This window comes from Hemibagrus wyckioides, linkage group LG13 (assembly GCF_019097595.1).
Source record: "Hemibagrus wyckioides isolate EC202008001 linkage group LG13, SWU_Hwy_1.0, whole genome shotgun sequence".
NCBI lineage: Eukaryota > Metazoa > Chordata > Actinopteri > Siluriformes > Bagridae > Hemibagrus > Hemibagrus wyckioides.
Genome location: NC_080722.1, coordinates 17,063,403 through 17,088,446, shown reverse-complemented (window position 1 = coordinate 17,088,446; position 25,044 = coordinate 17,063,403). Strand labels below are relative to the sequence as shown.

Sequence of the window (25,044 nt, the reverse complement as noted above, 5' to 3'; positions counted from 1 at the left end):
CTCGTACCAGATCAGCAAGTTTGTCGAGGATACATCCGTGGTGGGTCTCATCAGCAAGAACAACAAGTCAGAATACAGAAAGGAGGTGCAATAACTAACAGCCTGGTGAAGAGCTAAAAAGCTGGATCTGACTGAGGACAAAACAAAATAGATGGTTGTTGACTTTGTAGAGATAATCAATCATGCTTTGACACTAGCTCCATCACCAAAAAAGCCCAGCATCCCTCTCACCATCCTTACCACAAGGCCAAAATCTTCACTTAAGCTGACCTCGGGAGCCTATATATTTGGAGTAGGATTCAGGAAGGAGATTAATGGAAAATGGCCTTTAGCATCACCTGTGGTTGCTACAAGTACTGTATAATGCTGTATTGGCTATCTTGTGATCCTTCAGTGTTTCAATGCCTCATAAAGGACTGCAAGTCATCCTTAGAATATTGGTCATTGCTTACACTGATAGTCACTGAGTGCTATCTTGGATTATCATGTGAACAAGTGCTTGCAGTACGAGTTGACGATCTCTGCATTTCCATTGTTTACCAGTAGATGGCGTCAGTGTCATTCTTGCGGGCTGCGTTCACATAAAGTCTCATGTGAGTCAAAGATGGAGACTCTCTATGAATTGTTTTAATATATTTTGCAGGTAAACAGATGAAAACTGGAAATCTTTCCATTGATGTTCTTCATGTTTATACTGATATTTTTTCCAAAGGTGTGATGCCTAGAGTATTGTAACGGGAAATGTGTATTACATCAGTGTTTCTAACTGGATTCATTTTGAAAATTGTAAAGAGAGTTAAAGTGTGAGACTCTCAAGCCCTAGCCTCTGAAATATCCTCAACTATCCCACCTGAACCGCTTGACATCCCAAAAAGTGGGAGCGTTATTCCCAGAGCACTGGATTCCAGCCAACAACATCCTCAATCCCGATCTATGCCAAGAGTAGCATGCCCAACAGCCAGAATGCCCAGGACCTTGCCCCAGAAGTCTGTCAGGTTCGTTGTCATTGAATCATGCACACCTGTTCAAAATTACTCACACACCCTTTCAAAAAGACTTTTATTCCCACTTCCAATTGCAAAGCATTGTTTATTGTGTTCATAACTTTTCATACAAAGTTTTTATTATCTTCTTGTTTCTCTGGTTTGGACTTTGTTCTCTCCTTTTGTTTTTTTAGACTATTTTTGATATTTTTGACCTGGATATTGCTTCATGATTTAGATTTGTTTGTACTTTGCTACAATAAACTCTTGCTACATTTGCACTGAATTTATCCTGTGGACCTTTAGGGATAAACAGCATTTTTGTTTCAGTGTCTATAATTCTGCACATTTTGGCGTTAGATCTGCCAAAGTTTAAAGCAAAACCCCCACACCTGTGTACTATAAACTGCAGTCATGTATACTTCTATTATATTGTCTATATATTCTATTATATTCTCTCTCTCTCAAAATGTGTGTGTGTGTGTATGAGTGAGAGAGAGACAGAGAGAGAAAGACTTTGAAATGAGGTAATAATAAAAGTACTGAAATACTTCAATTACAATTACATTTCAAAATAAAGTTCAGGACAAACTTTCATAAGAAAACACTTATAGTGAGTCAACCATCTTAATATCAGGATTGTGACAATGTGTGCGTGCAACTCCTGACTTGCTTTCAATATTGAGGTTAAGGTCTTCTTCTAAACGGTTCAGATCAGTGAGATCTATATCATTTTTATCCAGAGCCCAGGTGAAATGGCATTCCAGCTGAAGAAGGCTGGTTTTTAAACTTGAGTCTTGTGTTGAACTGTTAGAGAAAGAAATATCTGAGTCATATACCTGAATTAAAATTATTAAAATAAACAAACAGATGCACATTTTCTGTAAAAAGGGTGGTTGTAATGCTAAGGAGACTTACATAGTATGTGCACTTCTTTGTAAATTAACAAATAACCTGACCTATTGATTATATTCACTAAGTAGTTTTGTTGTGGTGCATGCATGTGTTGTTTCACTTTGACAGTGTATTTGTTATTCCTTAAGATTCATTTTTACAGGGACACCCACCCCTGTACATTTCATTGTCACTTCAGTGGTATCCTGTATGTTACATCTTTTTCGAATCTTTAATATGTATCTTGGTTTGGAAAGGTGCATAAAGAGTACTATTAATGTTTTGTTCTAAAACGTAATTAAAGATATTATTTTGGGGTCTTATGATCAAAGTATGTACCTTAAATCATTTTTAAATGTAAACTGCATTCAAACATTATGTAATAGATACTGCAAGAAAGATAAAACGATGAGGGTGTCGAAGATCTTAATGAAGACAGAGTTTAACACAGCGTAGCGGAGTGTAGTGTAAGAAGTTACAGACCGCCTCAACCCAGATTCCACTCCACAGTACACATCTAAAAGAGTTCATTCCCAAAAAGGCTTACATATCATATAGAAATATGTTTAATTCAATTCAGTTTATCTGTATATTATTTTTACAATGGCTTAAAGCAGCCTTACCAATCATTTAGAACACTTAATCCTTTCATTTATTAGTATGGGAACGGCAGAAAGACATCAAGGACCATCACTGAACAAAAGGTTTATGTGACCGTGATTACAATTTATTATCGCCCAACCATTTGGGTAATAACACCTGTAACAATACCAAGCCAAGGTGTATGTGACCATGATTAGTATTTAAAGACTAGACAATAGTATCACCCAGCCATTTGGGGGATACTTAGTTTTAACACTAATTTACATTTAAAGTGAAACTCTATTTTTAAATTACACACTGGAAACACTGTATAAAATGTTTGAGCAGGATTTGTCCTTCGGTTCTAGGTTTTGACTCTGATGAACGCAAAGTACTTTGTCACTGCAACGCTTATTAAGATTAAGATCTTCGATGCCTTCATTGTTTTATTTTTCTTACAAGAGACAAAATACATCTGAGTCAAAAAGAACGCAGGGCAAATCCTACACACACATTTTATACTGTGTTTCCTGATTGTAATTTACGCCTTCTAACACATCAACTTTGAGGACAAAATGTTCACTTGCTAACAGGTGTCATGATGAGGAGATAATCAGTGTTATTCACTTCACCTGGACATAATGTTATGCCTGACTGATGTATGTACTTCTCTGTTGCACAATGCTTGTATCTCTCAGTCTTACCTCAGAAATTACATTCAAAATGAATCACATCAACATCTGATCATTTTAAGTACTTATTCCTGGTATGTTCTTTTAAATAACATTGCAGTTTACTTAAAATCTGTAAAAATAGTGTCCCAGATTTTTTTCAAATGAACACTGAAAAATCACACCCCTGAACATGTGACCAGGAAGGACTGTAAAACGATTCTTTCCCATACGATTGCAAAAAAAAGGTGATGCAACTGTACCTGCTCCATCCAGTTTTGTAGCTGTAATTAGTGCTGGTCAGAAAGTTACCTTACGTTTTCCATATAACACATATAATACAAGTTACAATACACTTTTTTGGTAAAAGAAGTAGACTAAAGGTACAAAATCTTTAGACATGCTAACAGCGCTTACATCATTGCACTCAGTGATGGGAAGAATTTGGAGAATTTCTCCTGTCATGGGTTCATGAATGCAAAATGAAAGTATCTATTAAATGTAGTCTAACTTGTTTTGATGTCATCAACCACACTAAAAAAAAAACACCTAATATTTTAACTGTCAGGTGACAGACACTCAAATATTAGTCTATCTTTGACTTTTACAATGTAGGACAAATTAAGATAACACACTGTACTTAACACAGACTGTATACGTATTGACGGTGTTTTATCTATCTTTCTAAGTGTATTGTAGTGTCTGTTTTCACCGCCTCTTGTCTTAGACTGTAAGACTCAGAATCCTGCCCAGAATCCTTCAGCCTGATTAAACTGCATTACTTACACCAGTCATGAAAAGCCAACCTCAGCCGCAAGTCTTCATCACCCTGCTGTAGAGGGATGACCAGTACAGTATGTCGAGCGTTAACAGGAAAAGAAGAAAATACTGGAAAAAGAAAAGAAAGGCATGAACAGGAAAAAAAAAAAAGAAACTAGGACAAACATTTAAGGCGCAGTTGAAAAGAATAGAGTGCCTACTGTCCCATGACTTTCAGTAGCCAATTCTCATTTTGTTATTTTATTTGTTCTGAGATTCCTCAGAGTATGCAATTTTGGCAGCTGTTTATTTCTGCCTCTGCACTACCTGCCCCATATTCAGCTGCTGTGTTTGTAGAGCACGGATATTCCCCGGTTCAGTCTGAGCTCTTGGCTGCTTTTCAAAGTGCATAAAACACACCCAATCCCTTTATCTAAAACTTCCTTTATAAAAAAAAACCTGTTTGCATTTATTATTATTAAAAAGCAGGGATTTTTTACTCTGCAAATAGTCCTCACTAAACTGTCCTGTAACACCTTCTTTCAACATAGTGAGATGAAGCTTTGTGAAGCACTGAGGCTTGAACAAGCACTGAGGCTTGAACCCTATAACACTGTGTTCTTATCCCTCTCTCACTGCTTTAGTTCTCAGTAGTCACTTACTGTCTTCACATTATATATATATATCTTCACATTATATATATATATATATATATCATATTTCACATTAACCTTTAAGTGTCCTCATATTAATTCATACTGAAGAGATAGCATTCTGAAGTGTTTTGAAGAGAAGTGATTTTCCCCTCTGCCAGCAGATTTCTCACATGCTTCATTTGGTGTGGTAAAATAAAATTCAAGGGTAAGACAGCTATACTGTGTCAGTGTGTAATCATTATCAGCTCTTAGCTGAACTCTAGACTACTTCTTGGTCTTTCATCAAACGGGCTTCAGTATGTAGATGCAAATTATATACCTGTTATAAGTATAATTTGTATCCTGATGATGCCATTCTTTGTTCTTGTGCTAGCGCAGTTACATTTTGTACGGATCTGGGTAGTTTTCTTTGTGTCAAAAAATGAGAAAGGTCATTAATAATGATCTAGAGAATTTTTGTGCAGGGCCGGAGTTAGTGGACCTTTTGATTATTTTGAAAACTTTTCTGTGGGCTTAAATGTAAAATACATTTCCTTGCCACTAGTTTTCAAAATCTCAAAGATGGGACCTAATATAAAGTCCGACAGGTGGCGATGTTTAGCCTATTTTTCGCAATAAGTTCTACACCTACCACCTTGAACTTCTACTTTAGCTTAAGCTCTTAGGCTGTAAACGTAGTACAACAGATCTTAGATCAGAAACTTCATACACTTATTTCTTACACACACACACACAGAAGAAGTATTACTTAAACTGTAAATATTACTAAAACATCACTAAGTTCCTTGTATTCTCTTGAATGAATGCATGTTTATATTTTATACCTGTATAAGCCTTTTCACTAGATTTAGTGCACTTTAAAAAATAATTTCATGTAAACAACAAAAGGAAAAAAATACCCTTGAAGGTAAAGTTTCAGCAACATGGAAAGGTACAGTTTAATACCATTTATTTTGAGAGTGTGTAATATTATGGTTTTACTTCCACCTTTAGCCAGATTTGTGTTTATACTTTTTGCTGGTCTTTTTGAATTATGTCTAAAGGCTTTATTCTAGCTTTTACTACATTTAAACACATGTTTATTCAAAGTCATTTCAGTTTATAGCATTCAAAAAAATCTATATTGTCATTTCTGATTTGCTACACAGACAGTGAAAAATCATAGCCTACTACTATCTACAAAGACTACAGTAACTATATAAGCTTTGCCAAGTCAAACAACCTCATGCTTTGAAGCATGACTTAGGTGGAGCCAGGCAATTCCCACTGTAATATCCACCATGACATCAGCTGTGATGTTTGCCTAAACTTTCCAATAGGAGACATTCGCTTCGGAAAGAGGAAGTTCCCGGGGGGCGTGGCTAAAGATTATAAAACTCAAACGCAGCTGAGAGGCAAAGTCAAACATGCCTGATTTCACAGAGGCACAGAGCAGCATCCTTCAGCTCATACCAGCAAAAAGAAACATGCTCCAGCTCATACCAGCACAGAGCAACATTCTTCACCTCATGCCAGCACAGAGCAACATTTCTCAGCTCACACAGGAAGAGAGTAGCATGTCTCTGCTCCAGGGAATTTGGGACTATATCCTACAGTACGAGACCTGGTTAAGGTCTCCGCTTTTCCCTGTACTGTTTTCATTGACAGTCTACTTAAGTTTCTGTTTACCTTTTGTGCTTCTGGACCTCCTGTCCTCCAGAGTCGACCTGGTGAGGAGATACAAAATCCAGCAGAAACCAGTGACCTTGAAGATGATGTGGACCTGTCTGGCTCTCTCGCTTTACAATCACATGGTGTACATCTTCCCACTGAGCGTACTGCACTGGTACTGGAGACCTGTCTTCTACCCAGCAGAGGCTCCCAGATTCCTGGAAGTCATTGGGCACTTGGTAAGCTGTCTGCTGCTCTTCGATTTCCAGTACTTCGTCTGGCATTTGCTGCATCACAAGGTGCCATGGCTTTACCGCACCTTCCACAAGGTGCACCATAAGCACACGTCCACCTTCGCTCTCACTACAGAGTACTCAGGTGCTTGGGAGACGCTCTCGCTCGGCCTCTTCGCGGCGATGAACCCCATGCTGCTGGGCTGTCACCCGTTCACCGAGATGCTCTTTCATATCCTGAACATGTGGCTGTCAGTCGAGGACCACTGCGGGTATGACCTGCCCTGGGCCACACACAGACTTGTTCCTTTTGGACTGTATGGAGGCGCTCCACATCACGACCTGCATCACCAGAAGTTCAAAGCCAACTACGCTCCATATTTTACTCACTGGGACAAGCTGTTTGGTACACTTCACTCCGAGTGAACAGGAAAAGGACTTTTGCAATACGATTTTGCATCAAAATGATCTTAAAGACTTTTATGATTCAATGAATCTATGAAAAATCAGTTCTTTCACTGAACCAACAAAATGCTATACTATACTATACTATGCTGTGCTATACTATTTATTGAAAACAAGTTATGAAACTGATTGTGAGTTTTGACACTTTTGTATGTATTTATGTTTTTATGTATTTATATGGTATATATGAAGTAATATGTATATGTAATTTATATAAATATATAATTTATATTGCTTGACTACAAAGAACAAAATACCCTATTAAAAATGCTCTTCAAAAATGAAGCAAAAAGTGTTTTGTGTGTTCAATCAGAAAAAATCTGAATTTTTATTATGAGATTAAATAATTCTATTTAAATGGTCAAAGTACACGGGATAATGTTTTAAGACAGTACATTTTATTGCACAGCTGCATGTGTAGGTGATCACAGCTGGTGAGTGGGAAGGCCTGGGTGGGCACTGCAGAGTAATTACAGACCCTATAAACTAGACATGAGATGATGAATGTGATTAGAGTGGGAACAAAGATGTGCTGGGAATTATTGTAGATTTCTAAAACAAGGATCAAACTCTATATTTTAGCGTAGGTCCTAAACTATATAAAACTAACTGTATACAAATGTCTTGTATAACAGTTAGTTGTAATTGAAGAACAAATATATTACAATCTGCATTGTTCCTTATTGTAGGCAAATGGTTACAACCTACATTTGTATTTGTTCACTCACAGCTGGAATAAGGATAGTTTTAATGTGGCAGCTCAGTGTTGAACTGACATCCAAACACTACTAGAAAACCTCTTTGGGACCTTTGATAATGCTTAAGCTCAAAATCTGCATTTATCTTCACTTGTATTAAAGGGAAAATAGTATGTTTTCATTCACTGCTTGATGTTCAGTAATTTGGGTAGGTTGTATGGTAGATCTGAACCCTTTCTTTTGAAAACAGGGTGCAAATATCATGTTTACTGTAATAATAATAATAATAATAATAATATAATAATAATCTCATAATCAGTTTATCTGATATCACCCACAAAAGTATGGGTTCTCTAATGTGTCTGGTTTCTTCTTCATGCCATCTCGGGGATTTTATCTTGCTTCTTTTGCCACTGACTGAATGACTGTGTAACTGCGTGAGTTTCTGCTTTTCACCTCTGGTTTGCATATTAGAGATCTAAATATAAATCAGCGTCCAGATGTCTGGAAAGCTGCTCCATGACAAAGCACCATGCAAATCAATATAAGTTAGAAAGGAGAATTGTACATGTGGTGGGAATATTTGTTTTCATCACACTTCCCTCTTCCCATTTCCATATTAGAATTTCCATGTCTTTAGAAATTTGATTTGTTTCTGACTATCAGAAGCAGTTTTTGGGATGTCAATATAAATATATTTACTATTTCAATTAAATTGTAAACTCCTACCACTAGCAAGAAAAATGGGTGTTTTCATATTACAAATAAATGATGAGACATTTTATTCACTACAGACCACATTTTACGTAGTGTACAACTCCGAAAGAGCAGAAACTCTGAGCTAAATCTGAGCTAAATAAAAAGGAGATGTGGCAAATTTCACACTTCTTCTTTTCAGATACATGTCAATACTCTGGTTCGTCTTCTGCTCTGTGGCATATGATTTAATACAATCTCAGAGCTGTTCAACTGCAACTGAAATGTAAGCATATTTCTAACGAAACAAGATGTGACTGAACCGAACCACAAACTAATGCATAGAACAAATATCCTAAATAACTGAAGCCCAAATGTTCGATTATAGTCTTAGATTATAGAAAAACAAACTTTAGGTGTCAATGTGTAACCTGAGACATCAATACAACAGACATATTTACATATTTAGCATAAAATCTTATAACTATAGGCTGAATGGTTGTTCACTGGTTAGGAAGCTGTACTATGGATTGGAAGGTTGTGTGTTCAAATCCCACCACTGCCAAGCTGCCATCACTGGGCCACCACTGTGCACTTGAGCAAGGCTCTTAACCCTCAACTGCTCAGTTATATAAAATCAGATGTATGCAAATGTCTCTGGATAAAAGCATATGTAAATAAATCACTGACAGTCATATTCTTAGCAATAATTAATTAAAGTAATTAAAGTAATAATTAAATAAAAGCAAAAAATACTCAAATCACCAGAAGGTTCAGCTTCACAGGCACAGCCCCATAACTTGTTTTGAACAGGTTCCACGTTTTGTTGCAACAGTTGTGTGACATGCACTCTTATCAAATATTTCTGTAAGGAATCACTCTAATAACTCCCTGCCACAGATATTATGTTGGATGTTTTTGTCTGTCTCATGTTTGGGTGTGAAAGCTGTGTTTCTATGTGCAAGAGACACACCATGCCACACCTGTGATTATTTCAGGTTTATAACTAGCCAAGCCGATACTATAATACAATATGGTATATTTCCTGGTTGGACCAATTGTGTAGAATCCATTATGAGTAGGAGCTTCTACGTCGTTTCTTTTTTCCATCACCTTCTAATAACAAAGCTTTTATTTCTTATCATGTTATTTGCATTTGTCGAAATACTGTTGCACTTTATTAGTAGTAGTAGTAGTAGAAGTTAGTAAATGTATGTTATTTCCTTGTATATTTTTTCAGCTGCAGACTGAAAGGTGAAGTGCTAGGTGATTAAGGAATACAGTTTGTCTACATGGGCATTTACTGTTCACAGCACTGCAGTTAGATTTGCTGCCTCTCGGCTCCAATGTTTTTTATTCAGTACTGAGGTGGTTTCTCCGTGTGTCCATATCAATTTCCTCCAGGTTCTCTGGTTTCCTCAGTGTCCCTTTGAAGCACAAGCAGCCATCACAGCCAGAGTTTCCAATATGTAGCCACCACCAACATTATCAAGACCCTGATCTAATCGCAAGACTTACTGAAAATAAACAAATGAAATGAAAGGGCAGTGACAGTAAGCTGTTTTTTGTGTTGAAACTCTGTTGAGAAACCTTTGAAAAACAAAACATTATTTGTTTAGGCTTTTAGAAGGGAAACTGGAAAAACAAAAGTTGAACCAATCTGATATCATTTTTAATGCTGTGAGTCACTGTCCATACACTTTCCATAAACCACTTTCCAGTGCCAGATGAATCACAAAGCCTTACAATGGAATATCTTCTCAAGTATTTGTTACAGAGCTTGAAAACTCTCAGACAGTGTGATGCAATTCTGCCAGTGGAATGGAAGTGTCAAATTGGGCATTTTCATTCAGTATAAATAAATTATTTTATTGCTGCAATTTGAATAAAAAATTAGTCAGGACACTTTTGGCCTTGAATGTGAGAGACCTTTTTACCTCTGTTTTGTTTTGTTTTTTTGACGTCATTACACTATTTACTTTAAAGATATAAACAATTGTGTGGGGAAAACACTTTTGCCTTTTATGTTTGGTTTATTTTGGTTCAGAAGTAAACACATATAACAGACTAATTTCCTTTATCTGATGGTAAGCTATCTCCTTTCAGTTTTAGCATTTATACCAAGCCAAATCTTATTAGAAATCTTATTATGAAAATGATGTAATAAATTGCTTGCAATGATTGATATAGTCTAGATAACATTTATAGATCACTATTATAAGCTATTACATTACTAACAGTAAGAAGCGTAATGAGCGTTACGTATTTTAATGATGATTTTCCTGAGCCCTGGTTGTAAACAATGACGTGTTCTGGAATTTTTGAAGGAAGAGACGTCCATATTTAATGACTTTACAATGGAAAGGATTTTAAAGACTGAACAATGAAAGGAAATGTTCACTTTCCCTGACTCAAAAGAAAAAAAATCTAAAAAATACAGCTAGCTTTGCCAAGCTTGAACTCCCATCACAATAGTAAATGTTTAAAATACAAAAAAATAAGTACAATAAGTCATTTGACTATTTGTCCCCTACTCACTCTAACACAAGTGAGACATGATAGGAACATTATTTGGCTGATAATCTGCCACGCTGCTCTATTTCAATGAACAAGGGGTGCAAAACATGTGAGCTTTAAAATATTATGGTATATGGTGATATTTACCCTATTTGTAACTTTCTAAACTGTTCTAAACTGTTTCTAAACTGCACCAATAATCAACTGTAACAACAAACCAAAGAGGCAGGAAGAGAGGGGCATCTGGCATATTTACCCAAGTTGGTTTCAGATTCCATATACTGGTATCATGTTCTGTAGAACTGATAAGGTCTCATATCCTGTAGTAAAACGTCACCCAAAAGGTTCAGTTGCCAGGATTTAAGAGATTACTGTAATCATGCAAGTTAATAGTTAATGTCCCCACATAGAAACTCACTGGGAAACTGTGAACCACTATTGTAAATCACAGAGAACTTTGAAGAACTTCTCCGCATATTGGCATGAAGATTATATTGTGCTAAACACAATGATCCCAGTTTTTTTATAGCATCATATACAGCAATCTAGAAGAATGCCAATACAAAGAAATATAATAGATGAGCAAAAAGTGAGCTACGTCTATTCACACTAAAATGATGGTCCATGGTTTGAAAGTGCAGAAAAAATCGCTTCTCCTCTTTCAAATGTTACATAATTGCACTTTTTGACAATTTAATACTAAATTATTTATAACAACACTGTCCGGTCATCCACATGACCATAGGTTCCCTTTTGAGTCTTCCTTCCTTTTGAGTCTTAGGTTCCTCTTAAGGTTTCTTCCTCATATCGATTCAAGGATTTTTTCCATCTCTGGCTTGCTCTTTAGAGCTAAATTTGTAAATGTTTAAATATTTATAACATTTATATCCTGAATTTATATGTTTATGTAAAAAACATAAGTTTTTGAAAACATTGTTAAAAACACTACACAACTACAATTTTCTCTGTCCCCTTTTCTTTTTTGTATAAAACCAGTATTTCAGAAGAAGTGTCCAACTCACTATATATACAGCTCTGGAAAGAAATAAGAGACCACTGCAAAATAATCAGTTTCTTCTGTTTTTTTCTTCCAGGTTCATGTATTGGTGAGATGAACAGTTTTGTTTCTTTTTTTGTGAACTGCTGACAATATTTCTCCTAAATTCAAAATATAACTATAGTTATTTCGAGTGTATATTTAAAGGAAATGACAACACATCAAAATAACCCAAGATCATGCAGTATTTACAGAGCTTTAATAAGTCAAATAAAACAAAATGCAAATAATTTGTAAACAAATGCTTTGGCTAAATAACATTAAGAAATCAGTATTTGGTGGAATAACCCTGATTTGCATGTGTTTTGGCTCCATGCTCTCCACCAGTTTTTCACATTGCTGTTGGGGAACTTTATACCACTCTTTTTGCAAAAAAGCAAACAGCTCAGCTTTACTTGATGGTTTGTGACCATCCATCTTCCTCTTGATGACATTCCAGAGGTTTTCAATAGGGTTCAAATCTGGAGATTGGGCAGTGGTCTCTTATTTATTTATATATCTATATATTTATATACATATATATTTTTTACATGAACTCATGTGTGCCACAATTATTGGCACCCTTGATGTTAATACTTCGTACAACCCCATTTTTCCAACAAGACAGCACTTAATCTTCTCCTATAACATTTTACAAGATTGGAAAATACAGAGAGAGGGATCTTTGACCATTCCTCTTTGCACAGTCTTTCTAGATCATCCAGAGTCCTGGGTCCTCTCTTATGCACTCTCCTCTTCAGCTCACCCCACAGGTTTTTAATTGGGCTGAGGTCTGGGGACTGAGATGGCCATGGGAGGAGCTTGATTTTGTGTCTGCTGAACCATTTTTGTGTAGATTTTGCCACATGTTTTGGGTCATTATTCTACTGAAAGACCCAATGACGACCCATCTTCAGCTTTCTGACAGAGGCCATCAGATTTTGGTTTAAAATGTCCTGGTATTTCAAAGAGTTCATGATGCCATGCACTCTAACAAGGTTCCCAGGGCCTTTGGAAGAGAAACAGGCCCACAGTGGGCATGAGGTGCTTTTCCGCATACTCATCTTTTGTTTTACACCAGACCAATGTAGAGTGTTTGTTGCCAAAAAGCTCAATCTCAGTCTCATCTAACCAAAGCACAGTTGAAGTCTCAGTACTTCTTAGCAAACTCCAGTCATGTACGTTTGTGATTGTAGGTGAGAAAAGGCTTTTTCCTTGCATGCCTCCCAAACAGCTTGTTGGCATGTAGATAGCGTCTGTTGGTTGTTATGGAGACTTTGTGACCCCAAGATGCCACTCTTTGATGCAGTTCTCTAACAGTGAGCTTTGGAGATTTTTTTACTTCTCTTACCATCCTCCTCACTGTGCGTGGTGGCAAGATAAACTTGGGTCCTCATCCAGCCTTGTTTGTCACTTTTCCAGGTGTTTTCTTAATGATTCCTCTGACTGTAGATATAGCCAAGTTTAGGCCAGTGGCTATTTTCTTGTAGCTGTTGCCTGACTTATGAAGGTTGACACACATCTGCCTTACTTGAACAGGGTGTTCTCTTGTCTTTCCCATATTAAAGAGTGGATAAGAGAAATAGTCCTCTGTGTCACGCCATATTTATACCCTAGGGTAACATTTTTTTTGTATATTTTTAAATTCACTTGAGTTAAAGTTTAGATTTTTCTACAATTTTCAGTGTGAGATTATGCTTCTGCCATAAAAATAATGAATTTATTAGAAGCCTAAGAACACACACACACATACATATATATATATATATATATATATATATATATATATATATATATATATGTTGTGTGTGTGTGTGTATGCTTGCCATCCTATCTAAGGTGTGACCTGCCTTGTATATCCAGGATGGGAAATACCCAGTGACCTTATTCAGGGTGAAGCGGTTACTGAATAATGCTTTAACTGAATCCAGATTTAATGCCTAACAGTACAATGTTACACACATTTTGTTCCCATGGGATGGGGTTTCAGCAAAACACAAATGTGTCTCAGTCACATGAACTGATCCATTAATCAGCTTCCATTTTTTTATCCTTCAAAATTGTTCCATACTTGAAGACAAGTTCTGCGAAAATGAACCAGCCAGAAATTCAAGTAGACCTCTAGAGTCTTGCATAGCATGACTCTGAAAACTGACAACTTCCTCAAAACAGCTCTACAGATATACATATGGCTCTAAAAGAAGTTTGAAGCCTAGGCTTGTCTTGGCTGATGGACAGAAATAAACACAGTATTTGTGCAAACAATAAGCAAACCTAAGCAAACAATCAAAAAACACACACACACACACACACACACACACACACAAAAATTACCCATGCATTCCTGTAAACTTAGTCTTTGGCTTGACGCAGGCTTTGTTTTGTATTTGTTACTTCATGTCAAGTTCATTCAATTGAATGTATGTGAATAAACTTGAACACATGAAATGAAAGGAGCTCTTGCATAATTCCAGAGGCATGTTTTGTCCTGTTAATTACCGGATGTGCAGGGACTGGGCCGCCTCGAATGACGTGTGTAGGCTGTGTGTGGGGTGCTTGTACGAATGCACTACAGAGCTGAGTATAACCAGTTTGCAAATGACAGCATAGTAAATGAAACATCTAATAATAATTACTATAATGGCATAATTACATCAATTACCTAATAACCTAATTACCACTGTCTTAAGAACTATAACGATTATAACTATGTCACTGGGATTTTCAGATGATCCAGGGTTAACACCTCAACATTGCAATGTCACATCATTTCCTGTCTTTAAGAGTCACAAAGAGTCAAGAAGTACATGCTGTTACTTAATCAGTGTACGCAACAGTGTGCCGGATATGTGGAGTCAGAAACGACATCTCAAAAACATGTCAGATGACATGTAGCAGCAAAAACACAGGTCGACACAGCAAATTAAAATATACACAGAGTAAGTATGGTGGCCCGTTTATATACACTTATCCGTCTTTTTATGAGGAATTTTATTAGTACCCCTGCATGTTCACATAGATGAAATGTGCCAATCAAATCAGATAATCATGTGACAACAGCACAAAGCATTGAATCATGCAGATCCACATTAAGAGCTTCAGATATTGCTCACATCATAATCCAGAATAGGGAAAAAGTATGATCTTGTCATGGCATTGTGCCAGATGAGCTGGTTTAAATATTTTTTAACTGCTGATCTCCTGGAAATATATAGGCTTAAATAGGAAATTAAATTACCTGAAATTTACTATTGATTTAGAAATATGTGGAGATCTCAAAGAAACCATGCTTTCTGACAGTCCAGTTACTAAATGTAGCTTTTTTGTTTGGTTGTTTTTTTTTATAAAAAATCTGTTTTCTTAAAAACTGAGATATCTCAGAAATAAAGCTAGTCATGATTATGAGAGAGACGAGCTTTACACATGCCTTAGACTGATGCTAGGCAGGACAGGTATTTCCAGTGTGTATAAACTTAAACCCTGAGAGGTCATCACAATTAAATGAGCCAATGCAAATAAAGAGGACGTATCATATATGGCAGCAGGTGGTTACTGATAGCTTTCACTGCAACAAATTATACAAGTTAGTATTTTATATAGGAAGTAAAAAGGCACTGAATATAGTCAAATTGATCAATTAGATCCTATTTAAAGACAAATAAATGAGATAAAAGATGATTAAGCATTAGCGTGATGTTTTTCTCAGTACTCCTTCCGAGCTTTGCTATATTTAGGGATTGCAGGAATTACACCCAGACTAAGTTCCTCTTTCTACGGGAAGGTTTTTCATCAATAGAATTTCTAAAAATAAAATAGTTGCAAGAAGAAGTACATGCCATTACTTAATCAGTGTACACAACAGTGTGCCGGATATGTGGAGTCAGAAACCACTCAAAAACATGTCAGATGACATGTAGCAGCAAAAAACACAGGTGGACACAGCAAATTAAAATATACACAGAGTAAGTATGGTGGCCAATTTATATACACTTATCCGTCTTTTTTCATTTAATTGTCTGGACCGCTTATCCGATCTATACCCGGGTCACAGGGAGCTTGTGCCTATCTCAGGCATCATCAAGCATCAAGACAGGATACACCCTGGATGGAGTACTTATCCATCTTTTTATGATGAATTTTATTAGTATTTTATTAGTAAAATTACTTCATTACAGTACTTAAGTATTTTTTGAGAGTTTCTGTACTTTACTTGAGTTTTTATATTTCTGTCAACTTTTACTTTTACTTCACTACTTTTTTTAAACAAATTCTATATTTTTACTCCGATACATTTTCTGTTCTGCATTTTCGTTACTCACTACAAAAACAACCTGCGGCCAAATTTGCGGTAAAGGAAGTTTGTGGTTAGTGATTACTTTAGGCCATGTCCATATGTAGCTGGGGATTGATGTGTTAAAAATATCTTTGTCCACATGAAAACGCAAAACGCCCTGTTAAGTGCTGTGGAATTTTGTATGCAGCAGCAGTGATCTTCGTATTACATTCCGACACCTCTGTTCATGATCGTAATGTGTGAGTAACTGAGCGTGTATGTGCACGCATGTAAAAAGTCCAGTAAACAATGTTAACACAGTCAGTAGTTCACATAAGTCTGCTATTGCACAAAATATCTTCATAAACAAAGTTGACGTCAAATCAAGTAGACCGGCACACAGACAGTGATGTCAATTCGTCAAAATCTTAGTTTCCCCTGCCCACACAACACCACTGAAAACGGTGAGTTTTGGAAAATCTTCACTTCGGAAGGAGTTTTCCAAAAGCTCCGTTTTCAACGACCTCAAACTGCATTAGCGTGTGGACAAAAGGTCATGGCCTTAGTTACAAGTGCACATGTATGGAAACACTGATACTGTACAGTTCATTACAATACAGTTCACTAAGTTCTAAAGGCCTTTCATGCAAGTCTTATTTTTTTGGTGGTGCACTTGTTGAGAAGTTTAAGAAAGAAAGCAATACAGAATAAAATTCATAATTCTCCAAATTATTACAGTCTTGCTTCTAAAGTAGACATATCATATATGGCAGCAGGTGGTTACTGATAGCTTTCACTGCAACAAATTATACAAGTTAGTATTTTATATAGGAAGTAAAAAGGCACTGAATATAGTCAAATTGATCAATTAGATCCTATTTAAAGACAAATAAATGAGATAAAAGATGATTAAGCATAACCGTAATGTTTTTCCTCAATATTCCTTCCAAACTTACTGCTATATTTAGGGATTGCAGGAATTACACCCAGACTAAGTTCCTCTTTCTAACAGCAGGATTTTCCATCAAAAGAATTTCTAAAAATAAAATAGTTGCATAATTTTACCCTTATCATTCAATCTAAGACAAATGAGACATAAGGACACAATACTATTTGGCTGATAATGTGCCATCCTGCTCTTATTCCATAAAAAAGAGATGCAAAAATGTATCAGAGAATCTTTAAAAAAATTTGGGTCAAAACTGAAACAATAACCAACTGTAATAATGTACCGAAGAGGGACGGGAAAAAAATCCATTACAATTAAATAAGCAAATATAAATAATATAAACCCATCACATATTACAAAACAGGCAAAAGGCATGTGATTACAGAATAATTGTCTTATTTTGCTGGCATATAATTGAAGGTTCATATAAAATGATCTACCAATAGAAAATACAATTTTTTGAAGCATGAAATTGGTAAAAAAAAAAAAATATTTTTCCCCTTTATTTAAAGATGCACATGCCTCATCTTCTCTTCATCTCCTCATCATCTCAGCCCAGCTGAAGCAAAAGAAAAACATTTTTATCTGGCAAAGTGCACTTTACACTAGTGCTTGATTGAAAAAACATTAAAAATATATATATATTGTTCAGTACCCAGTAGTTCTTTTGTATTTTTTTGTTTGTTTGTTGGTGCAAACTTAGGAATTTTGTGGACACTTGTTAAACAGCCCTTTCAGTAACCTCTGAGACAGCGTGCACAGAGGAAATCTATTATCTGAAAGATTGTCTTTAAACAGGAACTGACTCACTTAGGTCAGTAATAATAGACTCATGCTCATGCTTACTACATGATAAATTGCTGTTACAATAACATAGCTAACAAATCCAGAATTTATTAAATATTTAACAGTTTTTTTGAAAAGATATCTTGTGATATTTAGAAATAATAAGCCTTAAATATACACCACATTCACTTCACTTGTATTTGGTTTTCGTGAAGTTGTGGTCATGGGTTTAGTTGGACATGATGCTGTCAACGATGGCATCATCAACCACTTCGGATATTGCGCAATCGCCATATGTGGGCAATTTAGAAAGAACTGACCACAGAGAAAAAAAAGGCTGACCCGTCTGATTAATTTTCGACAGAACAGGGAGTAGATCGTGGTCTGTTTTTTTTAAATGTGAGAAAACAGTAGTATCAGCTGGTCATCTGTTCAAGCTAAATAGAGTTAACAAAGTGTCAGGGTATGGTGACTGCAAATATTCCAGATAATCTGACACATGTAAACTGAAAACCCACACACAGAGTCTGCAAAAAAACCTGTTATTCATTTTCTAAATTTGCTTGATTTTAATGCTTAACCAGACTTAGTGGAAAAAGGTCAACTGTTGCTCAATGTGGTAAAATTCCTTCTATTATGAGTCATTCACAGTTTAATAACTGCATCAGGGCCTCATCAGTATAACACAGTGTGGTTGAGCAGGTAATGTTAACTTATCAATGATTTTAGAAATATAAAAACTGCTGTGTTTCTGCGAAATCTGAGATTGTTTAAAATGAAAGAGTCTTGAACCGTGAACTGTATTTGTTTACGAAAATCCGATGGAGCATATCAGTGTAAACAGTACAGGCTCTCAAGCATCCCTGGGATCTCAGCTCATAACATAATATTCAGTAACACAGAACCTCTCCCACACAGCTTCCTGGTGATTTTTTTCCCCCTTAACTGTTGTTAAGCCTGGCTGAAATATGCAGGTCTGGGCTGAATAATGAGATGGCTGTTGTGAATATTAACAGGTGAAATAATTCAATCCACAAATATGGAAATTGTGTTGCTTTATAAAGCGCTATGTACTTTAAAAAAAAACACTGATTTGAGAAGAGTGAACCAATTACGGTGATGGAAACAGTTAAATTCTTTGGGCTCATTGATGATTGACAGCTCAATGTTTCACCACTTGATTAGCAAGTTTGTGTGTCAACCGAGGCATGATGTAAGTAGCTTAGTGTGAGTGAGTAAGCGTATGAGTGAAAATGCATATGACTGAGGGGGTGAGTGAGTGATTGATTAACAGTCTAAGGGGGCAAGTGGGTAAAAGTATGACACTAGATCATAAGTGCGATTAGAGAGATTATTTTAGCAGCTAGGAGTGAGACTGTGAGATACAGATATGAAAGTAAAGCTTTTTGCTTTGTGGTGTGTGAGAGAGTGAAAATAAATGAGTGAGTAAGTAAGAGAGAGAGAGAGAGAGAGAGAGAGAGAGAGAGAGAGAGTGAAAGCTGTAGGCTAGTTGTACAGGGAAATTACCTTACATGAGTTTAACATTCTAAAGATTATATCTGACTCAGTGCTCTCATTAAAAAAAAAACTGTAAAGTTTGAGATTTATTCAAAAACACCATGACATTTCCTTATAACCTTATTATCACACCAGTTAGACATACATAGCGTTCTGAAACAGTATATAAAAAAAAAAAAAGCCTTAATGGTTTTTGTGGCCTTAATAGTTGAATAGACATCATTATTGAAACATATAATATTTTGAGCACAAATTCACAAATGTATTCTCAGTTTAAAATCCTAAATGATTTTGCTCCTCATCTACTTGAAGAACTTGCATATAAAAGCTGAAATGGATGCTGAATGGCTGTTGCAAGTGGTGGTTGCTCAATACCATTAAAGAAAGATGTTATTACAATCAGCATTCTGTCAGCATGAAGCCATTTTTTAACTTCCTGCTGTATTAAGGGATATGAAAGCAATAAATGTGTTCTCCGAAGATAAAAAAAAAAAAAAAATCTTACCGCTGGTAATTTAGGCATGAAAAAAATGATGTTTATTTATATATAACAATGACCACATAAACTAATGTTAGGATTGTCTTATGGAATTGTCTAATGACTGGTGTTTTATATGTTAGTTTTAAGTGCCTTGTAAGTATTTAAGTTCTTTTTAAGTTGTTTTGTGAACATTTTTGTCCTAATTTTTTTTTTTTACTTTTTTTTTACCTTTTACATAAACATTTACATAACATACATAAATATGTAAATAAATAAGTACTCATTGAGTCAGTAATTGACTCTATGCATGTAGGAGCATTCTTGCAACAAAATGTATAATACCTTAAAATGATCATGAATCTTTTCATTTATAAAAGGCACATGTTTAATCTCGCTATTCACCCACAATACACATAGCTGCTACCAAAGCTGCTTTCATGTGTGCTGTTATCTGAACAGCGCAGAAATGGATATCTGACATGTCTTGACAAAGTCTGTAGATTCTTTCCAGTGATATTATCCCACACAAGGTCCTTTCACAAGAAAACTGATGTTGAAAAAATGCTTTATTACACTTTTCTTGGATTCTACCAACCATTAAGATTCCATTCAATTACAATTCCATTCCAGTAATATCATTATACCTTGGAAAATGGTTAGGCCAAATCATAGGAAGTATACATATGGATTTGCTTTTTGTCTTTCTGCAGAGCGACTGGTATATTTTTTCCACTAATGGATAGTCTTCAACTTATATCCAGTTGAAGAATATACACTCACCATCCACTTTATTAAGAACACTTGTACTCATACACAATTATGCGGTCATCTGATCATTCAACCAAGTAGCAGCATCAGAACAGGGGAAAATATAAAAATACAAAAAGTTAAACCTGCTGATTTCCTGGTACTTTGCACAGAATGGTGAAAAAAAAACATGCAGTGGGTCCACATGCTGAAACACTTTGTTGGCAAGAGATTTCACAAGAAAATTACAGAATAGGATTCAAGCATGTGTTACCGGCACATGATTGAAAGATTTGATAAATGCATGAATTAAGTAACTTCATGGCAACCATCCTCCACTTGGCACGTTCTCCCTACACCCACTAAAAATGGCCGTGGCTCAAGCTGGGACATGATTTCAAGAAAAGATTTTCACTCTGTTATATATGTGACAAAGACATGAACAAGCAATGTTCCTATTAAAATGGACAATTAGTGTCATATATATCCACCTGAAGCTATATTATGTCATTGCATCATTATTTTATTATAATATTATGTCTCTGAAATGTAGTGCATTTTTTTCTGAGCCATTAGTTTAGCTTACAACAAGCTGACATAAGTTTATAATGAAAAATACTGGCTCAACTGTGGAAAACACAGAAGCTATTGTGTAGCCAGATAAAGATAATAATCACATTCTCAAAGGTGGGAGGTTACTGTTTGTGAATTTTTTTCTTTTCATAATGGAAATTCATCATAACTTTCCTTCGTTTAATTCTGTACCTCTTTAGTCTGCTCTCGTGATAGTTTATCTTTTTCTGTTGCTTTTTTTTTATTCTAGCCTAGTCCAAGATAGACTGTTATCTATTATATATCATGCATTATGTTTACTTATTCTTATCCAGAAAAGGGACCAGTGGTGCTAGCTTCTGTAGTTTACATGCACTTTTATTTGTTCTAAGTAACTTGTACTCGTGACTGATGATGTAATCTCTGGTCCTCTCTTTATGGAAAGTGATTACATATAAAAGGGAAAGTCCCAGGTTTGTAACTATCTTTCAGATCCCTCCCTATTTCTCCAGCCATTGTTTTCAACAAGGAAGTATGGAGTGCTCTTGTAATTGTTATAAATGTATATATAGACTAAGCCAACCTGTTTCACAGGTTATTAACAGCACGAGACGTGACTAGTTGTATTTTTAGCTGCTCTATTTAAGTTCTATGAATTCTTTGACATACATAAAAAATTCCTTGTGTCCCTTGTGAATGCTGACCCCAACCTCCAATGCTGGGATGCGAAGAAAAGAATCCCACTGTGCTGTAATGTATATGTGACAAATAAAGGGTATTTCTATTTCTTTTTTCTAAGTGCATTACAACTCTTGATCCACTGTAACCCTGTAACCCTGACCAGGATAAAGAGGCTAGTGAAAATGAATGAATGAAAAGAGCATATAATAACAACAGCAGTAACATAATAAGCATAATGTGTATAATAAGTTGTTGTTGTTGTTGTTATATAACAATAACTATTATTATTATTATTATTATTATTATTATTATTATTATTATTATTATTATTATTATTATTATTATTATTATTATTAATGACATCTTAAACAGTGGAAAGGGAAACAAATTTGACCTTTTTTAAACTTTTAATTATGCTAAATAAAGAATTAATTAAATAAACAAATAAATAGGATATGTATTTGTTCTCTCACATTTTCATATATTTTACATTCATACACTGTAGTGGAAGTTCCAGGTCAAGTCGGGACTTTCCTCTTATCTTTTCATAGAAATATCTGGCCACTGGGTGGCAAAAGAGGCAAACTAAAACCATGCATGAGTAATAAATGGAAACAAGGGGCTTGTGTGAGGCCTGTGCACATCGGGTTTTCTTTCTGAAACAGATGAATCAGAATTTAATGTTACACACATTAAAGTATTACAGTAACCTTAATGTTACTCTCCTGTATGTGTGAACTGAATGACCAGTACTCTTATCTAAGCATTATTTTTTTTATTTTATTAGCTTTGCCACTGAATTGTATTTTGACCTGATATAGATTTGGTATAGATAAGGCTTAAGGTCATAAATATAATGTCATTTTCTTTTTTCTTTTTTTTTTTCCCCTAAACATTCCCTTCTATTGTAAAGAAGCTGCTCTTTGGGTGTCAACATTTATACTGCAAATCAGTAAAAACATCTTTAATGTCGGCAACGTCAACTAATATTTCCAAATGTGTTTACTCATTTCAAGTGTGAAATTGTCCAATTCTTTTGGCAGATAATTTTGCTTATTTCAAGTGTTTTGAAAGAAATTAACAGTTCCAGTTAATACGACCTATGGCACATGAGACCATCATGATCTTATATTCCATCCAAATTTTGTAATAACTGGACTGATACATATAGGATCTAGACTAGATTGCCAAACGTGTGGACACCTGTGCATCACACCTGTGGTTCTTACTCAAATTGTTGCCACAGAGGTGGAGCAACACTTTAGTATAAGACGTCTTTATATTTTGTAGAATTTCCCTTCATTGAATCAGTGAGACCCAAACTTGTTTCATCATGACAAGCAAACAAATCAGCACAAAGCAAACTCAATGAAGACATGATGTAATGTGAAGGATGGAGTGAATGAACTTAAGGGAACCACACTAAACTGGAATGCTGATAAACGGGAATGGGATAAACTGGAATGCTGACTGTGCACCACTATTGCCCAACATCTCACTAATGCCCTTGTGGCTGAATGGATAAATCCCAACTCCAAAATCTATTGGAAAGCCTTTCCAGATGAGTAGAGCTTATAATAACAGCAAACTGGATTATAAAAATAAATATAAAGCATGCATAAATATAAAGCATACATTATAAATATAAAGCATACATGGGTGCGATGGTCACATAGCCACAAACACTGGGTCATAGTGTATTAAGAAGTCTCATTATCAAGAGAGAAAATAGAGAATAAATCAAAAAAAGCAGTTAATGCATTAACAAGAAGGCTTCTTGAACACAATAGGCAATAAAGAAAAACTATTACAATATTGTAATGGTGCCAGTTAGTTAATAGCATAATTCAGTCTGATGTGCTGTATGAGAGTGGGCTCTGGGGTCCACTCATTTATCACACTAAATGGGACAAGAATCCAGCAGCTCTAGAGGAAAATTGATCTTTAAAAATGAAAGGAACACTCCAACGTATGCACTTTTCCCACTACTCATAAATACACAAAAGAGCCCATAGTTTATGATCAAAGACAACATTCAAGAGAAACTTTGGAAGGCATGATCCAAGAGCTGTACCCAGTAACCATCACTAATACAGAGCAGAACCATATGATTACTGCAGGCAGCATCAGCAAAAGTCAAACTAAATCTAGAACACCGGCCACGAGGAACTACAAGGCACTGTTAGAGAGTTATCAGGACCTAAACAGAACGTTTGTATTTTCTCCCCACTGTCAGAGATATAAAACACAGACAGATCCTGACCAGATACCATCTCAATGCCCACAGTCTTGCAATGGAATCAGCTGATTGGCCAAGAGCAAAGAAAAGAGAAGTATGTAATAAAAAAAATATCATCTCCTGATATTTCACTCACTCCCACTCCCACCAAGACCCACCCATGCCTGGTATTGTTAGGGAGGACGTTATGATGACACATTTGTATCTGGATAAAACCCACATTTTGCAACAGTCTACTGTTATTAGATGTTTAAGGGTCATACATTTCACAGAATTTCACGCGATCAGTTGGTATTTGTTCATCAAGCTGAATACATCTGAACTTGTGTGTAGAGGATGCTGAGCCTTTGCCAAAACATTTGAGAAATCCAGTATAGTCTTACTTTCGAAACCCAAGAGACAGTATAATTTGTCTAAAAAACTATATGAATAAGGATGTCTAGCATTAGCCTCCACCAGAACACTCCCTGATCATTCATAATCAGTATCACTACTGATCTTGTGACCCTTTTATGAAAGTGTATTACTACATCCATCCTCTATACCTGCTTTATTCCTAATTAGGGAGCTGCTGGAGCTTATCTCAGCACACATTGGGTGAAAGGGATACACCCTGGACAGGTTGCCATTCCATCACAGGGCCACATATAGACAGACAACCACACACACACCTACAGGCATTTTAGAATTACCAATCAACATAGTATACATGTTTTTGGACTGTGGGAGGAAACCAGAGTACAGGGGAGAACATGCAAACTCACAGAGAACCCAGGATCTCCTTGCTGTGAGGCAACAGTGCTAACCACTAAGCCACCATGCTGCCCTGTATGACTAGATATATTTTCTTTTAAACCCAGAAAGTCATGTTTTATGTTAACAGCTTTTCTGTTACAGTATATTGTAGTTTAATATGTTCATTTCAGGTATTTTGGCCAGAGAGAGAGAGAGACTGAATTCCAGAGCCAAAAAGAATCA

General features: G+C 35.8%; 1 protein-coding gene across 1 annotated transcript; it reads left to right on the top strand.

Annotated features, from left to right (window-relative positions):
* Positions 1-5,935: 5,935 nt before the first annotated feature.
* ch25h (cholesterol 25-hydroxylase) lies at positions 5,936-7,120 on the top strand. Its single transcript, XM_058405567.1, has one exon. The coding sequence runs from the start codon at positions 5,952-5,954 to the stop codon at positions 6,852-6,854; it is 903 nt and encodes a 300-aa protein (XP_058261550.1). The 5' UTR covers positions 5,936-5,951; the 3' UTR covers positions 6,855-7,120.
* Positions 7,121-25,044: the final 17,924 nt, after the last annotated feature.